The 13,882-nt window shown below is 32.4% G+C and overlaps 2 protein-coding genes and 4 non-coding genes across 6 annotated transcripts; 5 read left to right on the top strand and 1 right to left on the bottom strand.

Annotated features, from left to right (window-relative positions):
• Positions 1-696: 696 nt before the first annotated feature.
• On the bottom strand, positions 697-5,367 carry LOC103494571 (F-actin-capping protein subunit alpha). Its single transcript, XM_051084682.1, has 10 exons — positions 5,199-5,367; positions 4,958-5,073; positions 4,372-4,461; positions 3,794-3,858; positions 2,945-3,106; positions 2,577-2,655; positions 2,345-2,422; positions 1,941-2,015; positions 1,825-1,860; positions 697-1,135 (listed from the first exon to the last, which is right to left on the bottom strand). Exons 1-10 carry the CDS (start codon positions 5,299-5,301, stop codon positions 1,028-1,030), a joined length of 912 nt encoding a protein of 303 aa, XP_050940639.1. The 5' UTR covers positions 5,302-5,367; the 3' UTR covers positions 697-1,027.
• Positions 5,368-9,126: 3,759 nt separating this feature from the next.
• On the top strand, positions 9,127-11,483 carry LOC103494561 (60S ribosomal protein L18-3). The gene is made up of 5 exons (XM_008455793.2): positions 9,127-9,253; positions 9,352-9,441; positions 10,647-10,775; positions 10,879-11,061; positions 11,181-11,483. The coding sequence occupies exons 1-5, from the start codon at positions 9,251-9,253 to the stop codon at positions 11,337-11,339; spliced, it is 564 nt and encodes a 187-aa protein (XP_008454015.1). The 5' UTR covers positions 9,127-9,250; the 3' UTR covers positions 11,340-11,483.
• Positions 9,553-9,645, top strand: LOC127149646 (small nucleolar RNA snoR69Y). The gene has a single exon (XR_007821347.1). It is a non-coding gene; the product is annotated as a small nucleolar RNA snoR69Y (small nucleolar RNA).
• LOC127149647 (small nucleolar RNA snoR69Y) lies at positions 9,810-9,902 on the top strand. Its single transcript, XR_007821348.1, has one exon. It is a non-coding gene; the product is annotated as a small nucleolar RNA snoR69Y (small nucleolar RNA).
• Positions 10,043-10,140, top strand: LOC127149648 (small nucleolar RNA snoR69Y). The gene has a single exon (XR_007821349.1). It is a non-coding gene; the product is annotated as a small nucleolar RNA snoR69Y (small nucleolar RNA).
• LOC127149654 (small nucleolar RNA snoR53Y) lies at positions 10,330-10,411 on the top strand. The gene has a single exon (XR_007821355.1). It is a non-coding gene; the product is annotated as a small nucleolar RNA snoR53Y (small nucleolar RNA).
• Positions 11,484-13,882: the final 2,399 nt, after the last annotated feature.

Here is a 13,882-nt window from a genome sequence, read left to right as displayed (position 1 = left end):
TAATAGAAATGACAAAGTATTATAATTAAAATACATAATCTTGTATTCATACTTTGAAATTTTTTTACTTCTATATTTTTATAATACTTAATCGTGTAATATAGATAAGAACAATTATCTCCAACAGTATTTGGTCTTTTGGAAAAAAAAATTATCAAAGAGGCGAAGAAAATTCATATTTTTTAGAACAAAAAAAAAGATAAAACGTGTAAGAGTACATTTTCTTTTAGAAATACAATTGGTTAGGAATAGATTGAAATCATATTAAAGAACAGATGTATTTTCTTATCTTTTTGTTAATGATTTCATATGCTTTTGTTTTTTTTTTTTTTTCTTTTAAGAAATTATGAAAATGTTGATTTACTCTAGTAAATATCAAATGTGTGGTAATGCAAACAATATCGAAGAAAATGTCAACACGTCGAAGTGTGTATCAGAGTTGTACCATGCCTCCGTCCTACTACTACAAATTTGAGAGTATAACCATAACTACAAGTCTACCACATCGCCTCAGCATGTGGTTTTTGCAATTTGCCAAATGAAAAACTCATTTTACAAAAGTAAAGAGAGAATAGAATTATATGTCTTTGTCAGGGAATTTTAAACAAACAAGCATGGATGGATGGACTGTTGCTGTTATTGAAGCAAGAAAAACAAAAAAAAAAAGAGGCAAATAGAAGGTGAAAAGAACTAAAGGAAGCAAACACTTATGCAATCTACTTCAGAATCAAATGCAATACAACAAACAAAAACATATAACCTTCGCTTTACAAATTATAAGTACTTACAAACGGTAGCACGCACCTGTTGCGCTTCCAGCTATACAACTCACAAGAATGAATACTACAAGAAAGACATCGAAAACAAGGAACCGAATCTCGAGGAAAAGAGGAAAAAAAAAAGGAAACTAACTCTAAAGGCAGAGTTATGTGATTTAGGAAGCAGACGAAAGGGGAATGAGAATGGTGTCTTTGTTTTTTACCTGTAGAAGTGGAACAAAGATAATGATTTTTTGATGTTTGTGGATTTACTTTCCAATTCCGAGTTCTTTAGCAATGTCTCTTGTTAAGCTGAATTGTGAGGTATTGTGCCATGGAAATAGGGTCCGAGTAACGGGAAGCTTCCTCCGAAGATCCTATAAAGCACAATGAAATGGTTAAAATCAATGAGGTAGGCATGAAACGGAGAAAAAAGAAACAAGATCAGATATACGAGTGCATGCTTGAGAGTGATTTTAGAATGGCTAAAATCACTTTTGTCATGTTTAAAATTACTCCAGAACATACTTTAAACAACTCAAAATCAATTAAATGTATGATTTTACACTTTTTAGCACACTTTTCATACTATTAAAATTGATTTTAAATGAATAAAAACTTTTTTGGATTGGTTTTGAAAATAATAAAAGTGATTTTCCCAAACATGTCATAACTAAAGACATTGGATACGATTGACAACAAATAAGTTCAAATCCACAGAGAGAATCGTTGTATAATACGGTGACAAAGTTGACAATTGACATTCTCCAATGGAGCAACCAACCATTAAAGAATTGACAAACCCATCGTATTTTTTGAGTTATTAGTATTAGTATTATCATATTTAGAGTTCATGACAAAAGTAAGATAAAGATCAAAATGACTTCTTCACTTCCTTGAGTCAAGAATATTTTTAAAATTTCTCTCACTCGAACTTTTACTAGGATTAGATGGTGAAAAGATTGTGGGAGAACAGATGAAATTCATTTCACATAACAAAACAAAATTTACCCCAATGAAGGGCTCTAGAAATGCAATAGCTTTTCACCCAAGAGCAAAATAGTACCTTGAAGGTGGTATCTGGCAAGTTTGAATAGGATGTCTGTCAAACAAATAAAGAAGCATTAGTTAATCTTCCTAGAAACCCCAATAACTAATAATGATTAGGGATTTACGAAGAACCTCAAGAGATGCTAAGTATTCTGCTTCGTGATGACGAATAATATTGGCTATAGCAACTGCACAATCTTCAGGAGCCTAAAACAAATGTAACAAATATCAACAATTTGAAAAACAAGCTCATGCTATTTAGGCCGAGAAAAATTTAAAAAATCTGATGGACAAATGGAGAAAAATGCACCGCGGAATAAAGATTGCCTACAATGATGTTTTCTACAATAATATTTGATAGAATAAATGAAGGTTTCATTTCACATGATCATTGCTGCACTGCCTATTGGGATGTCCAATGCTCTATACAAACTGATGTAAAAAGCAAAAGAAAGTAACCAAATGTTTGACTCCACCTAAGGTAACCATACTTACTAGAAATAATAATTAAAAAAAAAATTCATACGTGTAATGACCTGTAGGATAGTTGAATCGTTACATTCATGCTTCGCATCTAATTGAACATTTCCCTCTTCGAAGTAATGGGCACCCACCTGAAGATAGTAGAGAGAAAAAAGCCCCAAAATATAGAATGTTGAGGTTTTAATAACACATTAAAACAAATAAAGTTAGAATACAAGAAATGAGAGAGAGAGAGAGAGAGAGGCACAAATGTATAGTGCACTTGGATTAAGTAACAGAAAATACCTGCATTTTCCCTCTTATTTCAAGGGATTGAAAATCACCTTTGAACTCAATGTTCCATGTAGAACGCCAGCTTCCATTACTGCACAAGAATTTAAACAGGCATCAAATAAAATGAGTTGAACTTACTGTGCAAAATGACTCGTCAACACTAATGAATTGAAATGCCATCAGCAACAAATGAACCAAGAGCATCACATTGGCTGTAACTAAAAATAAATTCAATATAGACACGTGATGAAACTTAATTATTCAAAACCTGACACATCACAAAAAGTGAAGAAAGAGAAAAGGTACAAGAATAAGAGAAGACAAATAAACGAGCCAAGAAGTTGCTAAGGAATATAATGATGATTAGATTATGCACGCACCAGAAGTTCTGAGGGCTATGTCTAGCAGCAGCAATAACCACAGCAAGCTCAAAATCAGATTCGGGTCCCTCTACATCTTTTCCATTTACACAGTAAACTGAGCAAACACCTTTTGGATATGCTTCCCCAACATATCGAGAAACTTCCATATCTACAGCACATCTGCCATAACATAGAACGCAAAATAAAGAAAAACCATCGTTATTCATAGACATGTTGAGGTTTATTTACTTTAGCTTGTTTCAATGTGCCCCATATTTTCAATTCCATACTCTCTTCAAAGTCTGTACTCGATGGTTGTGGCTCATCTTTCAGGGATAACTAAGACAATTTTTGGGTGTATGATCCTCACTTGACCTGGAATGGTCTACACTTTTAAGTATATTGTACTGCAACCACAATATTAGAATTTGTGGTCTGGTGATGTCTGCTAAAAAATGGCACAATATTTTACAAATATGTTATAGAAGTACATATATTTGTTGTTCAACACCGCAGACTTTTGTCAATGTTAAACAAAGGAGAAACTTTAGACAGGTAGACATAAGCAATATTCATTTCAAGGAGACTGCATTGTCAGCATTCGCTTATCCGGGATTTCTTTTTTCCTTTATTTTTATATTTGTAAGTATCCAAACCAACTTATGTGTATCTCGACTAATCTCATGGGACAATTGCTTGATCCTACTATATTCTATTTACATGACCCGTATCGATCATTAGCTTAAAAAACAGTGGCTTCGTATGCTGCAAATTTTAAAACTCACATCCACCAAATCATTTAACATTAGAATCTCCAACGAGGATGATTACTAATTTTCAGTTTTTCAAACTAGTCATAAAGCCTACCGAAATTCCTCAACATATGCAGAGGGGAGTTCTTCATCCAGCGCATGTCTCACTTCAGTGCACACCTAAGCCAATTAACCACCAAATTAACAAAAACAGATCGAATAATATAACAACTTACAAAGCAGAATTCAAACGAGAAAGAGGGGGCGGGGAAGTATAGAGGTAAGTAATTATCATGAATTTAGTCGTCCACATTGTCAATAGAATAAGCCAGAAGACGTGACACAATACACATGTAATTAAAAGTTTGGCCCAAGTTTGTTTTGTGCATAATTAAATAGACAGGTTTTCTGATTTTGTTAATACAGATTAAATCAACAGACAATGGTCTAAGATATGTAACACCAACTAAAAATAAGCATGGTATTAACCTTTAAAAATGGCAAACAAAGTAAAAATACTCAAGTTCCTACATTAAGTAAATAAGTTCTATAGACAATCTTGTGATCATGCTTTCTTCCTTTCTCCACGTCCAAAGAAAGTAAAAATTCGATTTCACGTTTAGCCATTTAGAAATTTACTCTGACATCCATTAAATGGTTACTCTGCTTAGATTGATTCAGACGGAACCGTACCTGTTTGATATTATCTATTATAGCAACTTGTGCAGTTCTTGGATCAAGGAACTCGTTTTCTTCAAGCTCATTGAACGGTGTAATAATCACCTGAATTCATCACATGAGAGAACTGAGAAGCATAAAGAAAACAAGATAATTAATGTGAAAGCTTTTTAGAACTTATTCCAAGATAATTATAATCAGATTCTCCTTTCACAAATTGTACGAATGCTTGATTTTTTAACACATACAACCACCTACTGAACTGAATACCTATATCAGTTTGTTTCACTAGATATGCACGAAATCGTGCCGAGTAACTCCATTTTGTGAAGTTTTCGCATCTATTTGGATGGGGCTGGAAAGTATTCCATTTAACTCCCAAGAAAAAACAGCATAACAATGCCAAAACCACACAAAAGTGCCAGAAAACACTACTTTAAATTGAAATTTAACGAAACCAAACCTGATGCATGAACTGAAAACAAGATGCAGTCTCTTCACGCCACTCACTACAATTATCTCCAATCCATAAAAACTAATTCCCTACCTCATCCGCAATGAAAAGAGCAGCACAAAAAGATTATCCGTATAAGAAACTTACATCTCCTACTCGACCAGGCATTTCAATACAAATCATATGTGATTTATTGTACTGAGGAAAAGCTTCAGATGCTGCCTCGTGGTACAACTCATCGTCGTTCAAAATTTTCTTCACATCTGAAAATTAATAAACACGAAACATCAAATACACAATTCGAACAACAACAATCACCGAAATGATTGTACACAATGCATATACAAAATTACACATCTACGTGAACCGAAATGTAACTATCGACGACCTTTGGCGACGAATTGGATTTCTCCGGCGGGCGCGTTTAGGAGAAACCACTTCGCGATTTCCTTCTTCTGCTCGTCGCTCAGCTCCACTTCTTCGTCGGCCATTGCCGAAAAATAGAAATTTGTTTCGCCGATTTTTCAAATGAACTGAAACTGAAGGAGGGAGGGGGGGGGGAGCGGTGAAAAAGGAGAAAATAGTCTGACCTGTAAGGGGTCGGGTTTTGGTCTGACCCGGTTTTATTGGTCCGGTTCGTAATATGATTCCGACGTGTCGTAGGTGGCTTTTATGTCTGGGCTGGGCCCAGCCCAACTAATGGTGTCGAAAGTGGAACTACGATTTGTCGTTTTAAAAATAAAATCGAACATTATTTTATGAGTAAATTTGAAGCTTTTCCCCACTTGGTAAAATTATTGCTTGGACCCACTAGAGTAAGATTGTAGGATTAAATTCAATTTTATAGGTTTGAAATGTACACTTTACTTTTAGATAAATGTACACGAAAACATCGTTATGAATATGTTTAATAAAATTGACAAAAACCAATAAAGCTAAGGAGAATGGAGGATTAAAGACATGCGAGACTCTAAAACTGTGTGTGCAACACTATATGCAAATAGAATTCCGACTAAGGCAAATATATGGTTATAAGCAAAAACCTCAACGTGCAGATTGCCACGGTCCTTCGCCTCCATATTGAAGAAGGAAATCCCGTTCATGATAATATTGATTCAATAGAAATGTAAAAGTCAATATCATTACCTACGTAGTACACATGAACAGTTGTTAAAAACAATGGCTAATTCATTGATATATTTATAAATCAAAGTTTTGATATCGATGTTGTAGATTAATCTATAACTATAGTTTATTTACAAGTACGCATGAAATGTTAAACAAGATATCATATATTAACTGCAATATGGATAGGCATACCAATAATTATAAGGTCTATAACTTAATTTCGAAGTAAAACCAACTTATTTATTGTTTACAATAATGGTTATAATTTTTCTAGTTGTAAGAAAGTCCATTAATGTCAATATTTTGGTTTAGGGTTTGTGTAATGTTTGATCCAAAACACACATTTTGCTTAAGATTTGTATAATATTTATATAAGATTTGAACTTAACTAACACACGTCGAGATGTGGATCATAGAGGCCAAAAGTGTAAATCTCATAACAAAGTAACGTGGAGCTAAGTTTGTTGATAAAATTCATCCGTCTTGACAATAGAGCCAGTTGTCCCTTCAAGTCTATAACTTTCCACATCAATATATATATGTGCTACATCATTCAAATGAGATGTCTTAATTGACATTGATTTAACTGAATCGCCTCTTCAACAACTTGATCAACCTTGACTCGTCTCTTTTGATTGTCAATCATCCACCTTAGCTCAATTGTATTTCTTATTGAGGTTTTATGACCTTAGTCTGTGACGATACTAGTTTACAACAGTTGTTTAATTTTAAAATATGTCGTTATTTAGAAATTGTATGTTATTGTTGTAAATAATGTAAAAGGTAGTGAATCTGAATATAAATAGAATAAGCATATAAGTATATATTTGATTTGAACTCAATAAGGTATCAAAAAGAGTCATTGCTGAGAAAACTTAGATGTTTCGAAGGCTTTGCGTAGAAAATTTGTTTGAACTTTATTTACAACTGCATTTTTTGAAAACTAAACTGCAATCTTACTAGTTATGATGACAAAATTTACAAATATACTATATTTTTTAATTGATTTTCGAAGATGAACTGAAATTATTATGTATAACTCAATATAATCTAATTAGAAAAGTATATGGTTGCAATTGATATTCTAACAAGGATAGGAATTGAACCACTAACATTAAGATCGATAGAACACATTTTATGTTAGTTTTGATTTGTACTCGTTTTGAGTAGGCCGATTTTAATAACTTAATTTTCCTCAACAAATGTTTTCTAACATACAATAGTTGAATTATTAAACAAATTAGAATAAAAAACACCAATATTTCAAAACTATTATTTTTGAGTATTTTAAATTTTAGTTTGATTTTGAAAACATTGGTAACAAGTATATAACAAAGCAATAAATTTAAAGATGAAATGAATATTTATATACTTTGTTTTTTGAAAAACGCGAAAAGCCAAAACTCGTATGAAAATACGTTTTCAATTTTTTAAGAAGACGAGAGATTTTTTCCTCTTTTAAAACAAGGAATAAAAACTTAGTATCTTAAATTTTTTATTAAAATATATATGGGCTAAAATGTCAATTCAATCAATTTAAACAATCAACGCAAGGAAAAATAACTTTTTATTCCTTAAGTTAGAGGTGGTCGTCAAACCATATTGTCATCACTTTGCAACAATTAGTAGGTGGAGTCATTAGAAACATTAGAGGGAAGAAAAGTAAAAAAGGAAAAAGAGTATGAAATGCATCGATGTATGTGTAAAAACTTCAATGGTGAAAACCGGGTGAAGTTGATGAATTTAAGTTGTTATACCAATTCAATCCAAACCAATATCCCAAAATGACGCTCTCAAGTTTTGAATTTAATTTCAATTAACTAATTCTAATGATGTTAATAATTATTTTGGTTAAATTAAATATTATTTGTCTAGTTAAAATTCAACCGAATAAAAAAAACATGCTCAATTTAGCCCAAAGACCAAAATCCACGTGGTTGAATCTATGGGTGCGTTTGGGGGAGGGAAAGAGTTATGGGGGAAAAGGATTATAATAATCCTAGGATTATGATAATCCTAGTGTTATGATAATATGTGTTTGGGGGAAAGAATATAAAAGGTAGTATTATAATAGTATGGACGTGTTTGGGGTGGGGTTTTAGAGGGAAAAGGATTAGGAAATTGGGCCAAACCGTGTTTGGCCCAAGGAATATGATAAATAATCCTAATATCTAAATAACCCTATCTTATCCTATTTTTACTTTTTTACAACCCTACATTACCCTACCTAAATAACCCAATCTAAATTCTATTATTATTTTTTAAATTACTACAATCATAATCTTTCCCCCAAACACATATTACTATAACACTACTATCATAATCTCTCCCCCAAACACATACTATTATAATACTACCTTTTATATTCTTTCCCCCAAACACATATTATCATAACACTAGGATTATCATAATCCTAGGATTATTATAATCCTTTTCCCCCATAACTCTTTCCCTCCCCCAAACGCACCCTATGTGTTTGGGGGAGAGATTATGATAGTAGTGTTATAGTAATATGTGTTTGGGGGAAGGATTATGATTGTAGTAATTTAAAAAATAATAATAGAATTTAGATTGGGTTATTTAGGTAGGGTAATGTAGGGTTGTAAAAAAGTAAAAATAGGATAAGATAGGGTTATTTAGAGATTAGGATTATTTATCATATTCCTTGGGCCAAACACGGTTTGGCCCAATTTCCTAATCTTTTTCCCTCTAAAACCCCACCCCAAACACGCCCTATGAGTCTGGTATGTGGATCAAACCCCACTCAAGTCCATAGATTCCACCCAGAAACTTATGAATAGAGGAGTTCACGAGTTAGAAATTTTTGACTTAAAAATCTAGAGAGAATTCTCGACCGTTCATTTGGCTTTCAATTCTAAGCATCTTAATTGAAATTAATTTTTGTATTAATTTAAAATTAGTATAAAAAGAAATTGTATAGAACATATCACAAAATAAACTATTTAAAATTATTTAACAAATCAAAAAAAGTATATGTAGTGAAAAAAATAAAAAAAGATTTGTTGGAAATAAAACATCACACAAAATATTTACATTTTATAATAAAAATAGACCCAACAAAAACTATTGTTTCTTTTTTTCTAAATAAAATTAGATTATAAACCCCGAAATTAAAATTTAAAAATACACATAGATAGACACGTGTACGGTGAAGATTCATCTTCCGAAGATAGGTTAAACCCGCCGATGTCCAACTTTGCCCTAGCATTCTTTAAAAACCCTAAGAACCATTTACTTCACTCTTAGCCGTCGCCGTCGCTCAAGAGAAGGGTTTCTCCACCAAAAGCTCCAATGGTCCGTCTCCTCATCTTTCTCTTCCTATCTTCCCATCCCTTTTCTCTGCTTTCAATGGCTTATATCAATGTCTGAGATGAGTTTTCATTTTGTTACAGGGTATCGATCTGGTAGCTGGAGGCAAGAGCAAGAAGACCAAAAGGACTGCCCCCAAGTCCGATGATATCTACCTCAAGCTCCTCGTTAAGGTTGGTGTTTCTACTCTTCATTGGTTTCGATGTGGTTACGAGCTCTTGCTTTCGTATGGGTTTTTTTTTTTTGGAACTTCATCCATTTGATTAGAAAGTAAAGGAACGTTTATATGCTGTGATGATATCTGTGTATCCCAGCTCATTATGAGGCCTTTCGTAGGTCAAGGAATGAACTATTTCCACATTTGTCTGAGCTCATGTTTAGATTTGAATGTTCTTGTTTAATTTGAACTATGAAGTAAAGTATATAGTTAATTACAGGACGTTAATGAACCTTGAACGAATAGATAATGGAGATTCGAGTCTGATTTTGCAAGCATTGTTTGGAAATCTTATTCATTTGATTAGAAAGTAGAGGAACATTTATATGCTGTGATGATATCTGTGTATCCCAGCTCATTATGAGATCTTTTGTAGGTCGAGGAATGAACTATTTCCACATTTATCTGAGCCCAGGTTTAGATTTAAATGTCGTTGTTCAGTTTGAACTACGAAGTAGTGTATACAGTTTATCATAGGACGTTAATGAACCTTGATTTCTGAAGTTGTAGTTTTTAAACGTTTTCTGTTGTTCTGTATTGATTGGAATGTTTTTGTTCTCTGCCGCAATGATGAAATATGTGATACCCAGCTCATTATGAGACTTTCTAAAGGTCAAGGACTGGACTAAATCCACATATTTATCTGAGCTCAAAATATTCTACCAGAAGTTTGTTTCATTTCCTCTTGAATTTGGAAGTAAAATGAAGATGGAAAATAAGTAATTCCTTGTGCTCCATTTTTCCGTTCAGACTCTGGCTTCTTCTCTATGTATTTTTTAAATGATGTTTGGACTTCTAGATATTGAACTAAGACTTTCTTCCATCCCGAAAGAGAGATAGGTTTGTTCCCTATGATGTTTTATGTATTTAACCATGCTAATACTGATCACATAATGATTGATCTTCAAGTTATCTCTGAGGGAATTGGCCTACAGTCTTCAATCAATTATTTCCTGAAGAATTCTCTGCCTTTTTACTTTATCGTTTATTGTAACATTTTTCCCCTAGCTCAATAGTGTGCGTTGGTGGTTGAGTCTACCTTTATTCTGTGTTGGAATCAGCTATGATTTATTCCATGTTATATTTACAACATTTGTCATGTAATTATGCTTATTCGAATTGCTTAACTAACAGATCTTTGATCTTGTTTGTTGAATTCAGCTGTACCGGTTTCTTGTTCGAAGAACTGGAAGCAATTTCAATGCAGTGATCCTCAAGCGCTTGTTCATGAGCAAGGTGAACAAGCCGCCAATTTCACTATCCAGACTTATCAAGTACATGAAGGGAAAGGTGTGTGCTTCTACTATGCATTACATTTTCTTTACATCTTGGTTTCAGCTTTGCAAGTGTAATTTTTTATCGTCTAAATTCTCTTGTGGTTAACATGGTGTAGGAAGCGAAAATTGCTGTCGTTGTTGGAACCGTGACAGATGACATTCGCGTTTACGAAGTCCCAGCATTGAAAGTTACAGCCTTGAGGTTCACTGAGACCGCAAGAGCCAGGATTGAGAAGGCAGGTGGTGAGTGTTTGACATTCGACCAGCTTGCCTTGAGGGCTCCTCTTGGCCAGAATACGGTACGATTACAAGCCTCATCTCTCACACTCATGATGTTTACACAAGGCTATTGAATGTCATATATTCCTATTTTATTTACCAGCTAAAACTTGGTGTTGTTTTGATTTTGCTTTTGAAGGTTCTTCTTCGTGGACCAAAGAACTCTCGTGAGGCCGTGAAGCACTTCGGTCCTGCTCCTGGTGTGCCTCACAGCCACACGAAACCATACGTGAGGTCGAAGGGAAGGAAGTTCGAGAGAGCCAGAGGAAAGAGAAACAGCAGGGGATACCGAGTTTAATTTGTTCAACCCTTTTTGTGAGACAAAAATTCACGTTTTGCTAGACTTGAAGAAATATTATTATGTGAGACTCTATCATGTCTTAGTACAAGTTTTTCTTCTTATATAAACCAAAATCGGATCCGGTGATAGATATTGTTTCAAGACTTTGCAATTTTCCCCCCTCGATTATCTTCATCTGGCTGTTTTACTTCTAATCATTTATTAACGTCTCTTTCAGGATTTGTTGAAAAACCTTGGGAGGAGGATTGTGAGATTTGGAAATTATTTTAGTATTTTGGATTCATTTGGAAGTCTTTTTTTGTATTCTTTTATAAAACACATTTTTTTCGAAAAAAAAATCATTTTTATTTATACCAAGTGATCGAATACATTTAAAAAACTAATTTTTATTGTTTTCCAAAATTTCAAATAACTTGATTCGTTAATTATTCTAAATACATAAAGGTGGCAATTTTATTTATGAAGTTTAATTTGGTCCTTATGTTTAAAAATTTACACTTTCAATTTTAATTTTCTTTAAGGGTTTTTTCTTAAGAAAGAAAAGAAAAGAAAAATTGAACACTAGTTGGTGTTTTAGTTTTTTCTTTAAATCCAATGGAGTGAGAATTTCAACCCGATGCAAGTTTGTTTATTTAAGTATATCAATTGATATCCAAACGCAATCGATATTTACTTATTTTATATAATTCAAGAGTCTCTTCTAAAAAAGAAAAGAAAAATTATGAGAAATTACTCTAAAAATTTTAACAAAAATTTAAAACTACAATGAAATTATGGCAAATTAGGCTTTTACTTTTCAAAGTTCTACAACAATTTTATGGTGGAGAAACTTGTAATAACAGTTTGTAGGGTAAAAGGTACCCTACCTTCTTTAATTGCAATTGCAATATATTAGTCGACTTGTATAATGGTCATTAGATATCGAATTCATTAACTCAAGAGTAAGTGGAAGATAAATAAAAGTAGTTTTTACTAACCATTTTATGGACATTTTCATCGATCTTGTGAATTTGACCAAAATCCCACGTCGATAAGGGATGATCTTGGTATATAAATGAAAACAACCGTTTAAATTGGTATGAAGTATTTTGGAGAGGTGTATATCTAAAGTGAACAAAATCATACCATTGTAGAGATATTAAGGGGATTTGTTGTTTTAACATATATTTAGTTTATCTTTTCTTTTTAAAAATATATTCTCATATTGTATTTCTTTGTATGAAAATTATTACGATTATTTGATTATTTTTAATAAAAATTAAATTTAATAGACTAAAATTAATGATTTAAAATTAGACAACTTAAAATTGAACAAATTGCAAAGTTTTTTTTTTTTTTTTTTTGTTATTTTAACCTTTAATTAAATATTTCAAATAATTGACCAAATATATTTTACATTTTACATGGGAGAGACTTTCCCTGAATTTCATCACCTATCAACTTTAAAGAGGATAGTAAACTCAACACAATTAATTTGCATATTTAACATATATTTTTCTCATAACAAGATTGATTCTACAATAAAACAAAAACATAATTTGTTAGCAACCTCACTTACAATGCTAAAAGAATAAAATAATCAATCATCAAACAACTATTTGTTGTTCTTTTTTTCAAACCAACAAATTGTACACTAAGAATCGAATTACCAGCCTTTGAAAGGTAATTTCCCGGCGTCTGAGGGGGTTGTGAGTGACAGAATCGCCCATACACAGTCCTCCGGCAACACTCCGATGCTCGACATTCCGACCATTTTACAAAAAATATCAAAATTTAAATCTCTTTCTCTCTAAATTCTCTGTCTCGGAGTGAATGGGGTTCGTAAGAAATGGAATCTGGGAGTTTGGGTTTTTATATACAGAGACTTCCTTTCTCCTGATTTGTTTAAGAGTATTCTAAAGCCGCTGGTTTAATCTTTAACTAACGCTTTTCTTTTCTTTAATTTAACAAAACGGATCGCAGTATGTTGAGATTAATTAATACCCATTGTTTTCTCTTTTTTTCTTCTTTAAATGAACAAAATGTTAATAATTTACTAATATGGTTTAAATATTTTAATTGAAAATTATAATATAATAAAGTGTAATTACTTTTAAATCTTATAAAATCATGTCAAAATTGGACATTCTAATCAAGAGGTTTTCTTTTTTCTTTTTTGTAAGTAAAGAAAGAATTTTAAATCACTTCTAATTTTAAGTTATCTTATAAAATATTTCGTTAAAGTTTAAACAAGTTTAGAAACTTAACTTATTTTCATTTTTAATAATTAAGAGAATTGTTATAGACTATAGAAAAAAAAACTTAAATTTATTAAAGAGAAATAAATGAATTTTACAGTATTTTTTGTAAATAGCTTTCAAATTTTCCATTCTCTTTCGCACAACAAACTCACTCTCTTTTCTTACTTGTTATCTTCTTCCTCTAACTTCTCTCTAACCTCACTCTCTTTCGTCTCGCTCGTTGTCTCATTGGCGTCGTTCAATCTCATCCATTTTGGTTGATGTCGCTCTCGCCCATTAGTTGGTGTAGCTCAATGTTGG

This window comes from Cucumis melo, chromosome 5, assembly GCF_025177605.1.
Source record: "Cucumis melo cultivar AY chromosome 5, USDA_Cmelo_AY_1.0, whole genome shotgun sequence".
Lineage (NCBI taxonomy): Eukaryota > Viridiplantae > Streptophyta > Magnoliopsida > Cucurbitales > Cucurbitaceae > Cucumis > Cucumis melo.
Note: the sequence above shows the minus strand (reverse complement) of the source record. Positions and strands in the feature narration are given on the sequence as shown.